General features: G+C 43.4%; 1 protein-coding gene across 1 annotated transcript in view; it reads right to left on the bottom strand.

Annotated features, from left to right (window-relative positions):
- Positions 1–7,179: 7,179 nt before the first annotated feature.
- The window catches only part of LOC145397596 (putative glutamate receptor), a 561,045-nt gene continuing 550,307 nt past the window's right edge, over positions 7,180–17,917 (bottom strand). The window contains exon 10 of the mRNA XM_080270640.1: positions 7,180–7,364. Coding sequence (XP_080126766.1) covers positions 7,180–7,364 — 185 coding nt within the window. The remainder of the gene's footprint in view (positions 7,365–17,917) is intronic.

Below are 17,917 nucleotides of genomic sequence, written 5' to 3' on the forward strand. Positions count from 1 at the left end.
TTAATGATCTGCCATGGTGAAGTCGACTGAGAAGACATGAAATTTTCAAGGGTTCATTTACAATCTGGCGATTATGAAGGTCGTTTTCGACCTCTCTGAGTAAATCGTAAATCGAAACAGTACCATCCTTTCCTGTAAATTTGGGTCTATTCACATCATCTAAATATATGGATTGTGGAGGTGCAGGGTTCTAAGTCGCCATCGTAAGAAGAGGGTGAGACTGCGAAGGTGAGGAAGTAGGCACGGTAGTGAACTGAGGCGGTGGAAGTGTCGTGGCGGTAGTGATGTGTGTATATGTAGTAGTAGGGAGGGATAAAGACTGTGGAGAAGACTGAGTGGTTTCAGGAGAATCAGTTGGAGAAGATGATAGAGTATCTGGAGTTAATATATCTGGATTTAGGGTAGGAGTAACAGGTGTAGTAGTAACAGGTAGGGAACTTACGGTTGGTTTGGTATAAGATCTGCCACTGCAAAGATTTACATGATCACTACATACAGAGTTATCTGTGTTACCGTCCTTTTAAAAAAGGACATTAACAGAGTAGGAAGTAAGCAAATAAAACTAAATGAACAAATGGATGAATAAATGAGAATAAATAAATAAAAATATTTGTAATCTGTGAAGAAATGATTTATATACAATGAATATGAGTGAAAATGAATGCGTTATTTACAGCTGAGTATGAGTGGGAGAAAATGGGATGAAGTAGGAGTGAGTGAACGAAAAACTCTGACTGAATGAAAAATGAGGGACAAAAATGCAATGAATGGATGAGATTAAATGGTGAAAATATCACAATCTATAGAGACAGCTTGGCTTCTCTGTAGAAAGGGATTAATCAATGTGATGGAATGAGGAATTGCATGAAAATGCAGGTAGGAAATACTTTGTAGTGAGATGTGGTCTGTCCGAAGGCTGAAGAAAAGTGAGGCTCTCATCTCCTCGTGATTGGGTGGAAGTGTCCGTGACGTCACTGGGTGCGGCTCTCCACTGGGCAGAACGAGAAGCTGATAGGAGCAGGAGACTGTGACGTAGCTCGGTGTGACTGGCCACGGTCCCTGGGTGACGTCGGTGTGTGTGGTGGGTGGGGAAAACGATGACTTAATGGCGTCGGGCAGCGACTGGGGGCTGCTTCCTGGAGTGAGGTCTGGGGTGGAGTTTGTGGGGGCTGAAACTAACCGTTACAGCAGGCTGGACAGGAACACAGGCAGGCAGGCAAAGGCAGGTTGTAGGTTGATAGGAGCAGGAGCTTTGCGTGGTTCACTGGTTGTGGTGGCGTGGTGATAGGTGGGGCGTTGATGTGGAGGAAATTCCCAAAATTACATCAAAACTGTCAGAACGATTCCACACCAAGACTGCAAACAGGGCTGGAGGCTAGGGCGGAGATAGGCTGTGTGTCGTCGTGGGAAGAGCAGCAGACAGTAGCGTGGGAAGACAGACACAGCAAAACCGGCCCACAGAAGACGTAATTCACTATTATCTCACTCGCTTTCCACCAAATGTTAAAGCTGTCAATGGCCCCCTTTACGTCACTTGCAGGTAAAGGCAAAGTCTTGTAGTAGTTTTCTGACAATATATTAAACACCGTCTTGAATCAGTACAGCAGTACTGGACAACTCCATGTCCTTCCCCAGACCCGTTTGGACAGCCGGTTTCCACCGGCTAGAGAGAGAGAGGTGGTGCGACTACAGAAGTCGTGACTCATAGTTCGTAGACATAACACTGAGCGAGCGTTGATGCCCTACTTGGATCCTGCTTACAACTACTTACATACTATATTTACATATTATATAATATCTACAAAAAGGTTACAAACGGTGAAAGATTTATCGCATCAGCAAGAAATGGGGGCAGAGGTTGGTAGGAAAACTCTATAGTACAGAAGCGAACTTTTTTGGTTATGTCAGCCAATTTTGAAGTTACAAGAAAGATAGACACCAATTTGGAAATCGCATAAAAATCCTCAATTATTTCATTTCATTGACAACCCGTAATTCCCAAAAGCTTTTCCGTAAATCGATTTTTTATAAGGCAGATTAGTGTAACAGCCGGCTGCACAAAAAGTAACTGTCCAAGGTTGCGTGAGTAGAGCAGCAGTATTTTCCCACGATTGCTGAGAGCAACCAGGTTTTGTTTTTTTCAAAACAAATAATTCCTTCTGTTTGGCCCTAGACCTAAAACTAATACAAGAGGAGTATTGGTTTTGGGAGATGTGAGGGAATTTTTTGGTGTAATGTAATAAGTTCTTTTTAGTATTTTCAGGTCAGGAAATATAGGAAGAAGATGAGCCACATGAGACAATATTCAGCACTGCCTGACTTGCTCACTCTCGCTCGCTCGAACACGTTCCACACTTTCAGTGTGGACACGTATTACATGTTTCTTTGTTCTAACTGTCGCCATGCGATTTTAGTCGGCTTGGGAAAGACCTCTTGCACTGAAGGGATTAATGGAAGCTATATCTATCTCATCCAGGCTAAAAACGCTAAAAAAATATATAAAATCGTCTGTTAGCAGCAAAGATAAAGAGAAAATACGTCATCCAACTGAAGGGGCCAATATGATATAGCAGATATCCCCAGCAGTCGAAAGAAACAGAGGAGGTAGAGACGGCTGGCATCCATATTCATAAGGAAGGGCAGCAGACAGTCTAGCATCTGTCAGACGGAAATGTAACCTCTCCCCATAGTTAAGATAGGAAATAAAACTTTTTAAAGTACGTGCAATCTCAGTTACTCGGCAAACATGGAGTACTACCCACTTAGGTCTGTTTGGACGTCTGGCTGACGCGCAGTTGAGACACTCCAAGAACTGCTCATGAATCCTGTTAATTCTGAGGGATGCGAGCCTTGCGGTAATGCTAAGGATCTTCACAGCATCTACCCTCATGAAGATGCTTACACTGGAAGGAAGAGACTGTACAATTTGATATGAGCTGTGAGGGAGGATAGGGACAAGTCAGGGGCCAGCATAGAACAGAAACAGCCAGAAATGGACAATTTACTTCATCTTATTGCACCCGTTGAACAGTTTGGTTGGTGTACCCCCTGAGACAAATGAACTGGCTTCAGAAATAGTGAAAACGTTCGAAGACTTACACTATGTCCAAGGTGTGAAGAAGGAGATTAGTGAAAATAGACTAGAATATTTTAAGACCTGCATTAAAGCGTCATGATGAAACGTACACTGTATATAATACTCTCACATCAGCCACAACATCACCAAAGGACAGACTTGCTGTTGCAATGCATGATCATCCGACACATTCCACCAGTACACATTAACTGAAGCAAAGTAGGTATAATGAAAAGGTTGTTTCGGAAAATAGAAAGAGAGCAAGGAGGGGGAAAGAGGAAGACAAATGATGTAGATACTATACTCAGTTCCACGGAGTCTGACGCACTGATTTTGCCAGCCGAGGACAGGTGGATTTGGTAACACTCCGCGATGCACTCGGGCGGTGATTGGTGGACTTCCGTTGTGTTTGAACGTGCACGAAATTGACTTTGTATTCCAACCAAGGCCCTCATTGATTCGTTAGATACCGGAAAATACAGATGAAAATTAAAGCAATGCTATCTTTAATGATAAATATGTGCCTTGTAAATTACTAGAGATAAACTTGAACAACAATGATAATAAAAACTAATTAAAGTCGCGACTGGATGCATACGGACAAGTCAGCGACTGATTTGTTTAAATTCATTTCATTATGTTTGAATTCGTTCACACTGCACGCGGTTTTGTTATGGCAGCAGAGTTCAACTTTTATTTTCTCATGGGGTTTGCTTTTATCTTACTTTCCTTTCTTCCACCAGTAACAAAAATTCGATTCATTATACGCTGATGTAATCCATTTACTTTCCCTGCTCTCTGTCAAGGGGACAGAGATACATGCTTGAGGATAGGGTGCATGGTGGCCAGGGATAGGGTGTCCATCTGTCTGTCTGTATGTCGGTCTCTTATGATACGAAAATGTTTGGGAAAATCAAACACCAAACTTATTCATGTAAGAAATAGTTTTACTGAATCTGACTATAAATGCAGATTTTTAAGGCTACTGTTGCCTATGAAGGCAATGAAAATGTGTATGTACACTATATATATTGAGAATAGCATGTATTGGCCCCAGTGAGGTGCGTGTGTGTGTGCTCACACAAATCACAATTATTAGAAGATAAGGTAAGCGTCTCTAGGGTCAGGTTGTATATTAGCAGATGAGGTAGTGAAGGGCATGGTATAGACACTGTGTAGTAGTGGTGGGAAAAACATTCGAGCTTTCACAGGACATCGGAACCACCTCGCTATGATCGTCTGAATATTCCCGCCACAGTCGCTGACCGTTGTCCATATGCATCCAGTAGTGACTTTACTTACTTTTGTTAACAGTGTCTTTCAGGTTTTATCTCTAGTAATTTACAACACACATATTTATCATTAAAGATAGCATTGCTTTAATTTTCATCTGTATTTTCCGGTATCTAACAAATCAATGAGGGCCTTGGTTGGAAAACAAAATCAATTTCGTGCACATTCAAACACAATGGAAATCCACCAATCACCGCCCGAGTACACCGCGCAGTGTTACCAAATCCACCTGTCCTCGGCTGGCAAAATCAGTGCCTCAAACTACGTGGAGCCGAGTGCAGGCGGTGGGATCAGCAGACAAGGAAAAAGAGCTGAAGAAAAAGATAAATTAAGAAGCAGGAATAAGTGTTCCCAAGAAGACACTGACTCCATTCCATCCAGTCTTAGACCATGGATACTCTTCTGATATAATAGAATGCTATAGTGTGAGAAAGTTGAGTCTGCGGCAAGCTATATGCTCAGCACTACCCCATCTCTTACATTTGCAAAGGCAAAGAGAGGTTCATGAGATATGTATCTGCCACGCATATACAGTAGTTATCATACACACAAACTATCTATCTATCTATTGCCAGACGCCTCAATCCCGTTTGGGGTGGCCACAAACAAATCGCCTCCACGTCGTCCTGTCCCCCGCCATTTCACTGCCCTGCTCCCAACTCACACCCCCCTCTCTCATATACCTCTCCACCCCATCCTTCCATCTCATCCTCGGCCTCCCCCTCCCTTTTCCTCCCTCCACCTCACTCACATACACTCTCTTCGTCAGTCTTTCACCCTCCATCCTCTCCACATGGCCAAACCACCTCAGTGTGTTCCTCATAACACTTCCTATCACATCCACATCCACACCACAACGCTTCTTTTATATCCTCATTCGTCAGCCTGTCTCTCCATGTGACTCCACAGGCTCCTCTTAAATAACTCATTTCCACTGCTCTCACTCTTGACGTGTCCTTCCAACAATGTCCAAGCTTCACTTCCATACGTTAGAGTTGGTATCACAATACTGTCATGTAGTAACTTTTTCACTTCCATGCTCACTTCCCTGTTTCTTATCACTGCATTCAAAGAACCAGCAACCTTTCTTCCCTGCTTTACCCTTTCAAGCACTTCACCCTCCAAACCTCTATCCTTACTCATCACACTACCCAAGTACTTAAACGTACTCACATTTCCCAATTCCTCACCATCCAACCTCGCTGTACATTCACTGACTTCACCTCTCTCAAAGACCATCACTTTACTCTTCCCTATATTCACCTTTAGATTCCGTTTCTTACACACTCTCCCAAACTCATTCACCAAGCCTTGCAGCTCCCTTTCGTCTTCACTGAACAACACAGTATCATCTGCGAACAACAGTACAGGGAGTTTCCAAACACTATCCTCTCTCACCAGGGCCACTCCAACATCCACTGTCCTACCTTGTACCTCTTTTATTACCCCATCCATGAACAGATTGAACAACCATGGAGACATGACACATCCCTGTTTCAACCCAACCTCGAAAGAGAAAAAATCACTTAGTTCATCATCCACACGCACTGCAGCCTTAGCACCATGATACATACTCTTCACAGCATTCAACAACTTTCCATCTACTCCATATATTCTTAATACTTTCCACAATCCTTGTCTATCCACCCTGTCATATGCTTTCTCCAAATCCATGAAAGCCGCATACAACTTCTTTCCCTTCTCTAGATACTTTTCCACTAAAGATCTAAGAATGAACATCTGATCTACACAACCTCTTCCCTTCCTAAAGCCTCCCTGTTCTTCTCCAACTAATTCCTCTGTTCTTTCTCTAACTCTGTCAATAAATATCCTACCATACACTTTTCCTATTATACTAAGAAGACAAATGCCCCTATGATTACCACACACTTCTTTTTCCCCTTTTCCTTTGTACAAGGAAATAATTATACCTGACTTCCAATCCTCCGGGACTCTACCTTCCTCCCAGGCTAATCTGCACATCGTCCACATCCATTCTACTACTATGCACATATTAATTTGTTTATTGTTATTCATAGTGCCACGAATTAAATATGTCAAGTCCGACATAACCTGCTGTGTTATTATTATATTTATTATAATGCCACAGGTGGAAGCACCCGGTAAATGGGCTTTCACACATGCAGGAGTCCGACAAAGAGTCGCCAAGAGTTCAAACTCCTCGCGGATTCTTGTCAATTTGGCCAAGAATCCAGCAGTCCAGGAGTGCGCAAGTGGGCGCCACAAGTAGCTACACATAGCTTATGCATTACTACGAATTCCCTAGGGCGGCGCTATGAGTAGCTAGGAGTCACCACGCATTGCTGAACCAAATGGTTAGTAAAGGTCTACGAGTAGCCATGAGTAGTTGAGAGTAGCTAGGAGTAGCCAAGATCCCCACTGAAGTAGTTATGAGTGCGCTACGACCATCAAGAATTTGATGCTAGTCTATCAGGAGTGGCGTGCGAAATTATATAGATAGATAGATACATAGATAGATAGATAGACAGAGATATAGATAGACAGAAAGATAGAGAGAGAAATAGAGACATAGATAGATAAAGGATGTGATGCAGGTGGACTACTCATTCAAGAGCGAGCTTGCATTCAGCATAGACCTATGTATCCTTAACGATCAAGACCGGAGGTGCACTCGAATTGAAACTACTGAAGCTGCAGGGGTTTTTGGCATGTGAAACGGCTGACATCAATGTGGCAATATGTAGGCTGTTACTTGAGAAGAAGAAAAGGAAGCAAAAGAGGAGAACCCTTTGGAGCAGGTTATGGCTGCTACAATATCCTATGTACGGTCAGTACGAGAAACTTATTGAAGAGTTGAAATTAGAGAACTCCCCTAGCTTTAGGAATTTTCTTCGAGTGGATGACAACATGTTCATGGAACTGCTGGAAAGGGTTGGCTCCCGTATCGAGAAGCAAGACACCTTCTGGAGGAAGTCATTGTCACCTGGGTTGAGGTTAGCCATCTCTACGCTACCTGGCGACTGGAGATAGTTACAAAACCTTTTCATATGGCTTCGAAGTGGCCCACAATACCATCTCACTTATCATTCCCGAGAACTGCGAGGCCATCATTGCAGAGTACCTGAAGGGTGTCCTGGCACCTCAAAACCAACCTCAAACCTGGCACCTCAAAACCAACGGTCACCGACTCCCAGCAAACTCGCAGTGACTCCTACCACAGGTTTACCATACTCTTGGCATATTCGTAGCGACTCATAGATAACTCAGCTACTCTTCGTAACTCGTGGATGAAACGAAACGAAACTTTTGAGTACTCCTTTGAAACTCCTACCTACTCTTGGAAGACTCCTTGCTTCTCTTACCAACTCCTAGTGACTCCTAGCTACTCATAGATACTCACAACGATTCTTAGCAACTCGCAAAGGTCTTTTGATACAAGAATCCGTTGAGGGTAGCCGTGAGTCTCTAGGAGTAGTCACGAACGCCTTAGGTACGCGCTAGGAGTTAAAAAATTCGTATCGATTCTCGATAAATTTTGAACATATCAAAAATATAACGAGTGAGCGATGAGTCCCGAGACAGTGCCAAAAGTCCGTAGGACTATAGAGGGATTGTCAGGAGTAGGGTGCAGGTGTCTCAAAAGTAGCAGCTCACAATGATTCTTAGGCCGACTCCTGAATGTGTGAAAGCCCCCTAAGGGAAAGATTAAATGGAGAGATGGGGATGGAAGGTTTATCAGTATATTACTATTTGGTCCATCGTCTTTCATTAGGTTCGGTATGCTTTATTCCAGCTACGTATGCCCCTAGCCAAATCAATCCGTTTGGTTGCAGCAACAATATATTAATCTACACTATAAAAGCTGCTCTCTCTCTCTCTCTCTTTCTCTCTCTCTCTCTCTGGAATATGAAGGGAAGAATGGCCCCACTGTGAGTTACACACGATTCCATCTTTTCTGACACGTACGATTGGGGACGAAAGCGGCAACAAAATTATTACTTGTATACCAGACTGGAGATTCTTACACACTCCCACAGTGATCAACCTTACATGATGATATAAAATGCCTTCCAACCTTGCTATTACAGTTTAACAGTTTGATCCATTTCATTCAACTTGGGTTGGCGGTGTGAGGTGGATGGGAAGGGTCGCCAGGGAAAACGGGTGGGTGTGTGAGTTAGTGGGTGAGCAGGGCTAGCAAATGAGTGAGCAGGGTAGGTGGGTGGATGCGTGGGTCGATAGGTGGAACGGATGGGTGGGTCGATGGGTGGAATGGATGGATGGACTGGGGAAGGGTGTAGAATGGCTTTGGTAGGGTGAACAGGGTGAGCGTGGATGGGGTGAACACGTGAACAGGGTGGATGGGCGGTGTAAGGGAGTTGTTGGATGTGGTGGGTGGGTAGTCTGAGTAGATGGCTGGATGGTGGGGTTGGGTTGGTGGATGAACAATGTGGGTGGACCGGCTTGGTGGGTGGGTAGGATGGGCGAATGGGTGGACTTCCAGCAGGACATGAAAGAAGACTGATTTGTTTGGCTTCATTGAAATGTAACATATATCTTGGGAGTAAGAGGGCTAATTAGCTCCCTCAGTCTGACAGTGATTTCTTGAAACAAGCTATACCATTCGATGATGTCTAGAGGAAAATACTAAAGTTACTCGGATGTTCCTGTCATTGTAATGAGGTGTATGATTTTATATTAAACCTACCTGTCACAAATATAATCTCTCTCTCTCTCTCTCTCTCTCTCTGTATACTGTGTAAATAACTCATTGTCAGCTGCTAGAACTGTAGAACTGTAAGCAGTCTGTGACTCTAAGGATAACTCCATCAATAAGGAATCCAATACCCCCGCCATACACCAACAGTTCCCACACTCGTTGCCTTCCCACCATCACCCACCCTCACTCTCCCTTTAACTGAAGCAAGATCTGAGCCAGTTCAGCATTTCATTGGCTAGAATTTCACTCCATGAGTTTGTGAGTTTGTTACCAGATCAAACAACCACGGAAGAGAGGGGCATGGTTTAGAGGGTGATGTTTTATTTTCAGAGACTGTATGAGGGGGGCGGGAAATAGGTCCCTGTGGAAAAATAGATCAATGGGAGAAAGTAAGTCTATGGGAAAATAGGTCCATGACGTAGAACAAGCTCGCTGGAAGAATGGGTCCAAAGGAATAAGCAGATTAGTGGGGGGAAATCGGCTAAGGAGAAAATAAGTCTATGAGGGAAACTAGGTCTTAGAGGAAAATGAGTGACTAGGGTGAAAATAGGTCCATGTAGGACAGTTGTCCTAAGAGGAAAATGGGTCAGTGGAGTGAAAATAAATTCATGGATGAAAGTAGGTCCATGGGAGAAAATACGTGGGTGCAATGAAGATCCCTCGGGGGTGTAGCTAGAGATTTGCTTATGTGTCAGCCCTCATTTTACATTGCATTATCAAGGCCATATGACATAGTTTGGCCTCGTTTTGTTTACCTTATATGCGAGATTACATCCAGTGTGGTACAGATAATAGCACTGAACGCGGAATTACGTACACATTAAAAATGCACTCTATGATAAATTCAGTAAGATCATATTGTACAGAAAACCATCTTAACTGACTGCTTATATATTGCTGCGGACCAGCTCCTTCACTTCCATGATGTTTTTCCAGCTTCACTTTCACAACGTCCACGTTCACAAGGATCAGATTATATCACAGCGTCTATGAGAGGATTCTGAGACTTGGAAGGACTCGAAACAGAACTACTGAATGGCTTTCTTAGAATAACAAGTTTTCTCATGTTTTAACCATCACAAAAGAGATATGATTCAGCGAAAAGGTTAGAGCTCGTAATTATGAGGTTAGTGCGTCAGTGATTATCTAATTATATACACATTTTCCGCTTTCCTTTTGTAAGAATATCAGGAATGATTCGACTCTTGTGAATCAATGTTTATGAAATATGGCACATCGCGGCTACCGATCAGTGACACTGTAGGACAATACTCGTACCGTTGTGGCCATGCCATCTATCTATTTATCTATCTATCTATCTATCTATCTATCCATCCATCTATCTATCTATCTATCTATAAATCGGGTTGTTTGTTTGTTTGATGGTTTGTTTGTTCTTCAATCACTCCCAAATCAAGGGTTAGAGACCAGCAGACCCATATATATTCTGAATCAGGGTGACCCGAGGATGGTTTTAGGCGGGTCAAAATTCGGATGTGGGTCATTTGAAGTCATCGGTAGAGTGTTCGCCTTTTTGGACCGGGCAACGCCGGGTATTCCTGTGGCCCAATTTTTGGCATGGAGACTCATATGACCTCCATTTCGGACACAGGCTGTGAGGTTGATTTCCTAAGTCATTTGAGGTCACTGGTCGGAGGTCATTTGAGGTCACTAGTAATACACGGTCGAACGGCTGGACCCAGCAGCCCAATTTTTGGCATGGAGACTCATATGACTTCCATTTCAGACATAGGCTATGTGAGGTTGACCTCCGAGATCATTTGAAGTAACTGGTACACAAGTGCGCACAGATAGTGTTCGTTAGTCTGCGAAAGCTGAATTAAAAATTTCCTGGACCTCTTGCAATCCCTCTTCAAAAGCATAAGAGGTACAGTTACCTCCACTTCTAACGAGTACAGCGGGTGGTGTGTTTGGTGAAATGTGGCACCACTGTGTTTGTTTACATCGTAGTAATAGTAAGTGAATGGGCAGACCCAGCAGAGCTTCCCCTCCGCTGCAGTATCTAGTACCCAAGGAAACAATGTTCTGTCAAGTCATACTCTGTCTGCATATACAAATGTTTGCAGAGTATGTATAGTGGAACGTAGAGAGAAAAACAAATAGTAATGCCATTGGCTTCCATTGTTTCTCTGACAGGAGATGACTGTGAGGAGAGGTGGAACGGTAGGGGGGAGGGACTGGTGGTGGGGGCGCATATATCGAAACTTTGTTGTGTTTCGTTTAGAATGATGAAGCGTGTGATTATACAGATGTTCTGAGATGATCTGTAACTCCGTATGCAATAATGTGTATTGGATAAATGTTGGAGTCTTAATGTTCGTCATACAGTGTGGTGAACAACTGTAGTTGAGCTTAATTGTTAGACGATGTGTTGTCCGGGGTCTTTAAACGTGATTCAACTGAGTCTAGCAAGTGTGCGACTCAACTGCTGTAACATTTTTGTGGCTGAACCAGGGTGGCCATAAATGATTCATGATTATGCATGTGACCCAACGGTCATGCCATGTTCTGCATCATCCAGTCTGTTTTATTGTGAGGAAAAACAACCATTATATTCGCAAACCATGGTATAAGTAGATATCCTGTTGCATAGGATTATAGTTACATCGTGTGTTGGGCAGGTATTGGCTTGTTGTGCGATAATGTTGTGCAGTCATCATACTGATCGATCATGCGGAGGTAATGAGATACTGTCTTTGCATGATGGATGCATATCTTGTATTATAAATATTGAAATAACAGTGTTACGAGGGTTCATTCAACAAATTATGTCGCTTTCTTCGAGGTGCTGTTTCATTAGTCTGGAGAGTTGTGAAACAATATCCACAAACATTGGTTATTTTTTATTATATTCTCTTTAAAACATTCCATATGTTTGTTTTCATACAAGTATTGCACATTCAGGCCTTCCTTCGCTCCAGACGCATTATACTGTTCAATCGCATCTCTACACTCACACTCTGTTCATCCAGAGGGAGCAATATTTCCATTACCATGCATGTCTGTCCGTTGTCTGCATTATAACCCAAGATTTTAGTATGTGGCCACGGCTACACAAAACATGTCGGTGGCGTGGTGCTGCTGGGAGACTGTAAAACTGTGTATAGTCTACGTGTATTTCTGCATGGAGTCTGGTAATACACTTCACCGACTTATTCACAGTCATCCCAAGATAGAAGCTAAAGTCATGGTTTGGTGACTATACGGACTGACCATTGAACACACTTGCACCTCCCAGCAATCTGAATGAGGTCCTCTTTTAAGTCAATAGAAACATTAGTTAATACAGTGAACAATGTATAGAGGTTGGGGGAGTGGACTTTCTGACCACTACTTGGTGGTGGCCAAAATTAGAATGCAAGTAAGATGGAGGAATAGAAGAAGGGAAAGACGAGAGGAAGGAGTAGTTGCAAGGAGAGTGGAAAGGTTACAAGAGGATGAAAAAAAGGCAGAGTATAAGAGAGAAGTGGAGGAACAATTGGGCAAATATGAATTGGAGGAGATGGGAGACGTGGAAGGTGTGTGTAAGATATTTACAGAAGAAATATGTGCAGCATGTGATGTGGTGTGTGGAAGGAAGAGAAGACGGAGGGGGGTGCAAGGAACAGCGTGGTGGACTGAAGAGGTGAAACAGGCTGTGGCACAAAAGAAAAAAGCATACAATGAATGGATGAGAAATAGGGGCGTGGAAGAAGTTGAGAGGCGGAAGAGAGAGTTATATGTGGAAAGAAAGAGAGAGGTGAAAAGATTAGTAAGAGAGAGTAAGAAGAGAGTGGATGAGGAATTTGGAAGGAATTTGAGTGTAAAGTGGAGGGACTGTAAGAAAATGTTCTGGAGAGAAGTGAAAAGAGTAAGACAGGGTGGAAGTGAAGTTAGCAGGGGAGTGAAAGATAAAAATGGTAGATTACTAGTGGAGAAGGGAGAAAAAGTGAACAGATGGAGAGAACACTTTAAGGAATTGTTGAACGTAGAGGATGGAAGTAATGCGAGTGTAAGTGGCTGGGGAATGGCTGGGAGAAGGAGGGAGGTGAGAAGACAGGAAGAAATCAGTAGGATAGAAGTTGTGGAAGCAATGAAGAAAGTTAAATCGGGGAAAGACCCAGGAATTGATGGAGTGTGTGGTGAAATGCTGAAGCATGGGGGAGAGATAGTAGTAGAATGGATGTGGAAGATGTGCAGATTGGCCTGGGTGGAAGGTAGAGTCCCGGAGGATTGGAAGTCAGGTATAATTATTCCCTTGTACAAAGGAAAAGGGGAAAAAGAAATGTGTGGTAATCATAGGGGCATTTGTCTTCTTAGTATAATAGGAAAAGTGTATGGTAGGATACTTATAGACAGAGTTAGAGAAAGAACAGATAAATTAGTTGGAGAAGAACAGGGAGGCTTTAGGAAGGGAAGAGGTTGTGTAGATCAGATATTCATTCTTAGATCTTTAGTGGAAAAGTTTCTAGAGAAGGGAAAGAAGTTGTATGCGGCTTTCATGGATTTGGAGAAAGCATATGACAGGGTGGATAGACAAGGATTGTGGAAAGTGTTAAGAATATATGGAGTAGTTGGGAAGTTGTTGAATGCTGTGAAGAGTATGTACGATGGTGCGAAGGCTGCAGTGCGTGTGGATGGTGAACCAAGTGAATTTTTCTCTTTGAAAGTTGGTTTGAAACAGGGATGTGTCATGTCTCCATGGTTGTTCAATCTGTACATGGATGGGGTAATAAAAGAGGTACAAGGTAGGGTAGTGGATGTTGGAGTGGCCCTGGTGAGAGAGGATAGTGTTTGGAAACTCCCTGTACTCTTGTTTGCAGATGATACTGTGTTGTTGAGAGAAGACGAAGGGGAGCTGCAAGGCTTGGTGGATGAGTTTGAGAGAGTGTGTAAGAAACGGAATCTAAAGGTGAATGTAGGGAAGAGTAAAGTGATGGTCTTTGAGAGAGGTGAAGTTAGTGAATGTACAGCGAGGTTGGATGGAGAGGAATTGGAAAATGTGAGTACGTTTAAGTACTTGGGTAGTGTGATGAGTAAGGATGGAGGTTTAGAGGGTGAAGTGCTTGAAAGGGTACGGCAGGGAAGAAAGGTTGCTGGTTCTTTGAAAGCAGTGATAAGAAACAGGGAAGTGAGCCTGGAAGTGAAAAAGTTACTACATGACAGTATTGTGATACCAACTCTAACGTACGGAAGTGAAGCTTGGACATTGTTGGAAGGACACAAGACAAGAGTGAGAGCAGTGGAAATGAGTTATTTAAGAGGAGCCTGTGGAGTCACGTGGAGAGAGAGGCTGACGAATGAGGATATAAAGGAGCGTTGTGGTGTGGATGTGGATGTGATAGGAAGCGTTATGAGGAACACACTGAGGTGGTTTGGCCATGTGGAGAGGATGGAGGGTGAAAGACTGACGAAGAGAGTGTATGTGAGTGAGGTGGAGGGGGGAAGAGGAAGGGGGAGGCCGAGGATGACATGGAGGGATGGGGTGGAGAGGTATATGAGAGAGGGGGGTGTGAGTTGGGAGCAGGGCAATGAAATGGCGGGGGACAGGGCAACTTGGAGGCGATTTGTTTGTGGTCACCCCAAACGGGATTGAGGCGTCTGGCAATAGATAGATAGATAGATAGAACAATGCAAATTTTTATGTATTGTAAGGAGTGTTTTATGCACCATGTCATCATACAGACTTATAGAGTATAACACAGCAAAGGATAAGCTGGACCCACGGTAGGATAAAGGTTGAGAGCTGCTGGAGCGTCCAAGTAAATGTAAGCAATATTGGTGCATCAGCACTTGGATGGTAAAACCCAACCACCGAGCTATTGGCAAATACCAGTTTGTTCTGAAGCTCTCCCTCCCCCTCTCTCTCTCTCTCTCTCTCTCTCTCTCTCACACACACACACACACAAATCCTGCCCTTCCCTGTATACTGGGTAACAAGACCAGATACTGACTTCCGTATCATATCGCATCACTACAACGAGATTGCAGCCTTATCAATGACCTTGTGTAAATCTACCGGATGACGTGGGGTAGCTTCAGTACCCGATGTATTTTGCCTAAATCGCGGTGGTTGGGTTTTGCCATCCAGGTGCCGGTGCACCAATGTTGCTTACGTTTACTTGGACGCTCCAGCAGCACTCAACCTTTATCCTACTGTGGGTCCAGCTTATTCTTTGCTGTTATACTCTATAAGCCTGTATGATGACATGGTGCATAAAACACTCCTTACAATACATAAAAATTTGCATTGTTCACTGTATTAATTAATGTTTCTATTGACTTAAAAGAGGACCTCATTCAGATTGCTGGGAGGTGCAAGTGTGTTCAATGGTCAGTCCGTATAGTCACCAAACCGTGACTTTAGCTTCTATCTTAGCATGATTGTGAATAAGTCGGTGAAGTGTATTACCAGACTCCATGCAGAAATACACGTAGACTATACACAGTTTTACAGTCTCCCAGCAGCACCACGCCACCGACATGTTTTGTGTAGCCGTGGCCACATACAAACACCTTGGGTTATAATGCAGACAACGGACAGACATGCATGGTAATGGAAATATTGCTCCCTCTGGATGAACAGAGTGTGAGTGTAGAGATGCGATTGAACAGTATAATGCGTCTGGAGTGAAAGAAGGCCTGAATGTGCAATACTTGTATGAAAACAAACATATGGAATGTTTTAAAGAGAATATAATAAAAAATAACCAATGTTTGTGGATGTTGTTTCACAACTCTCCAGACTAATGAAACAGCACCTCAAAGAAAGCGACATCATTTGTTGACTGGACTCCCGTAACACCATTATCTCAATTTTTATAATACAAGATATGCATCCAAAATATGCAAAGACAGTATCTTATTCCCTCAGCGTGAGCAATCAGTTTGATGACTGCACAACATTATCGCACAAGAAGCCAACAGCTGTCCAGCACTCAAAGTAGCTATAATCCTATGCAACATGACATCTACTTATACCATGGTTTGCGAATATAATGATTGTTTTTCCTCACAATAAAACGGACTGAATGATGCAGAACATGGCATGACCGTTGGGTCACATGCATAATCATGAATCATTTACGGCCATCCTGGTTCGGCCACAAAAATGTTACAGCAGTTGAGTCGCACACTCGCTAGACTCAGTTGAACCACGTTTCAAGACCCCGGACATCACACCTTACATTTTTGCTCAACTACAGTTGTTCACCACCTGTATGAGGAACATTAAGACTCGGAAAGTCATCCAATACTCGTTATTCCATACGGAGTTCAGATCACCTCAGAACATCTGTATACTCACACCCTTCATCATTCTAAACGAAACACGACAAAGTTTCGATACATGCTCCCCTACTACCTGTCGCCCCTCCCCTCCTTTCCACCTCGCCTCACAGTCATCTCCTGTTAGGGAAACAATGGGATTCAATGGCATTATTACTGTTTTATTTTTCTCTTTACCTTCCACTATACATACGTGGCAAACACTTGTATTTCCAGACAGAGGATGCTTTAATAGAACATTGTTTCTTTGGGTACTAGATACTGTAGCGTAGGGGAAGCTCTGCTGAGTCCGCCCATTCACTTACTATTACTACGATGTAAACACAGTGGTCCCACATTTCACCAAACGCACCACCCGCTGTACTCGTTAGAAGTGGAGGTAACTGTAACTGTACAGTTGGCCGCACTCCCGCGTTCCCTGAACTTCACTCATAGTCAGTGATGTGGCATCACTGTATTTGTTTGGATCTTTGGACACGTAGCAGTATGAAGTGCTGGGACCTGGTAATATTGACCTGGCACGGACAGTAAGTAATGGAATTTTCTTCTCAGGGTCTATGCATTATTGAATCTATGTATCAGTTGAATAGCGATAAGCATTAGGATATAACTGGACCCAGTATCGGATGTCTAGTTTGGTGAGGAGGAGGTATGGCTAGAGGTGGGGTGAAGGGAGAAGGGGGGAGGGATAGGCTCTCCCACTCTGGGTAGCTTGGCAAAGGGTTTCGGGAAGAAGGTTCACAACAAATAAACCACCACAAATGTAAGAGTCGCACATCACTATATTGGAATCAACTAAAAATGGAGAATAACCACGTAAACATATCCTGCTGTTTCATTGCAAAATTCAGGTGGCGCACAGAAGGCGCCGACCAAGATGAATATACTGCCACAGCATAAATCATATGTATGGTATTCCTGGTAGACATAACAGGCAGCAGCATTTTGGCACCGTGCTATCACCTGTGAAGGTATTCTGTTAGGTATGCACACAGTGCAACTACGATGTAAGCATTCTAACGTGCTTATAAAACTGCACAAGTTTTTATTTATGAACGTGTCTACATTCCGTATAATAACATCAGGAGAAGCTGGTTTTCAGTACTGTCATTTTCATTGTTATTGGATAAAATAGTGTAATTGTGGTGACGGGTCAAGCCAAGTGGCCTCATGAATCAACCTCCGCCTCCCCCGCATCAGTCATACGCCACATCACATGATAAGCATAACACTTAACAAACTGAGGTTTGCTGTGTTTTACGTATCACTATGTCGCGTTCATACCTATATTCAGAGCCAAGTAATACATTTATTATTCAGCCCTCCATACAAAGATGAAAGCATGCCGTGTGTGTGCCCCTAACCATGTGAATATCTGTCGTCTCGCTCATTTCCTGTAAAGTATTGGGTTCCAGCTTACGACTCAGCATACGACTCAGCAAGAAACAGGAGAGCTCGACCCTCCCCCGTCCATTCCCTCCCCTCCTCCACTAGCCACACTTCCTCCCCACCAAACTAGACACCCGATACAGGGTCCAGTTATATCCTAATCCTTATCA

Source organism: Coenobita brevimanus, chromosome 42 (assembly GCF_032717465.1).
Source record: "Coenobita brevimanus isolate Jiangsu-jjx chromosome 42, ASM3271746v2, whole genome shotgun sequence".
In the NCBI taxonomy this organism is placed as follows: domain Eukaryota; kingdom Metazoa; phylum Arthropoda; class Malacostraca; order Decapoda; family Coenobitidae; genus Coenobita; species Coenobita brevimanus.